This window comes from Marmota marmota, unplaced genomic scaffold, assembly GCF_001458135.2.
Source record: "Marmota marmota marmota unplaced genomic scaffold, marMar, whole genome shotgun sequence".
Taxonomy (NCBI): domain Eukaryota; kingdom Metazoa; phylum Chordata; class Mammalia; order Rodentia; family Sciuridae; genus Marmota; species Marmota marmota.
In genome coordinates, this window is record NW_026000019.1 from 12,987,551 (window position 1) to 12,988,315 (window position 765).

At 67.7% G+C, this 765-nt stretch overlaps 1 protein-coding gene across 1 annotated transcript in view; it reads right to left on the reverse strand.

Moving 5' to 3' along the window:
* Xpr1 (xenotropic and polytropic retrovirus receptor 1) overlaps window positions 1-509 on the reverse strand; it is a 172,470-nt gene extending 171,961 nt beyond the window's left edge. Inside the window, exon 1 of the mRNA XM_015491740.2 lies at window positions 244-509. Within this exon, the coding sequence (XP_015347226.1) occupies window positions 244-312 (69 nt within the window). The 5' untranslated portion in view covers window positions 313-509. The remainder of the gene's footprint in view (window positions 1-243) is intronic.
* Window positions 510-765: the final 256 nt, after the last annotated feature.

The window sequence follows — 765 nt, forward strand, 5'->3', positions numbered from 1 at the left end:
CCTTCCTCCCCGGCCCGGCCGCAGCATATCCGGTTAGCCCCGGCGGCAGCGGGGCTGCGGGGGAGGGGAAGCGACTGCGGGGCGACCGCGGCGGGGATGCCGCAGTGGCTCCCCGCAGCAGCCGGTCAAAGTCCGCCCGGGCGCAGGGAGGCAGCAGGCGCGGAAGGCAGCGGTGGAGGTCACGGACTGGCGCAGATGGTGGGCCCCCTCGGAGTCCTCCCACACCCCGGCCGCCGCCGGTACCTCATACTGGATGTACTGCTTCCTCCACTCGGGAGTGATGTGCGCGGAGAGGTGCTCGGCGAACTTCATTCTGCCGTTTCCCCCTCACTCCCACCCGGGTCCAGCAGCTACAGGCGGCGGCGGCGGCGGCGGCAACAGCGACTCCGACTCCTCCCCACATGGGCCCCGGCGCGGCGCGGCTCTGCGCTCTCTCCTCCTCCGCCGCCGCCGAGGTCTCCTCAGAGCCGCCCTCCCGCCATCTTCCTCCTCCTCTCCATAGCCCCGCCCCGCCCCGCCCCGCCCTCTAGACGTCATCGCCATGGTAACCGCCTACGCCGCACCGACGAAGGGGCAGGGTAGGGGGCGGAGCTTGGGTGAGTTCCTTAATTCTCCGCCCCTTCTGGGCCGGACGTACTGGAGGCACCTCCCCTGACCTCTTCCGTCTGGCTCTCGTTGACCTACAGCTGCTCTGTGCTGCCTGCCTGTGAAGCATTAGTGTTGTTATTGTAATTAATATTAATACTGTAGCAACAATAATCCAAG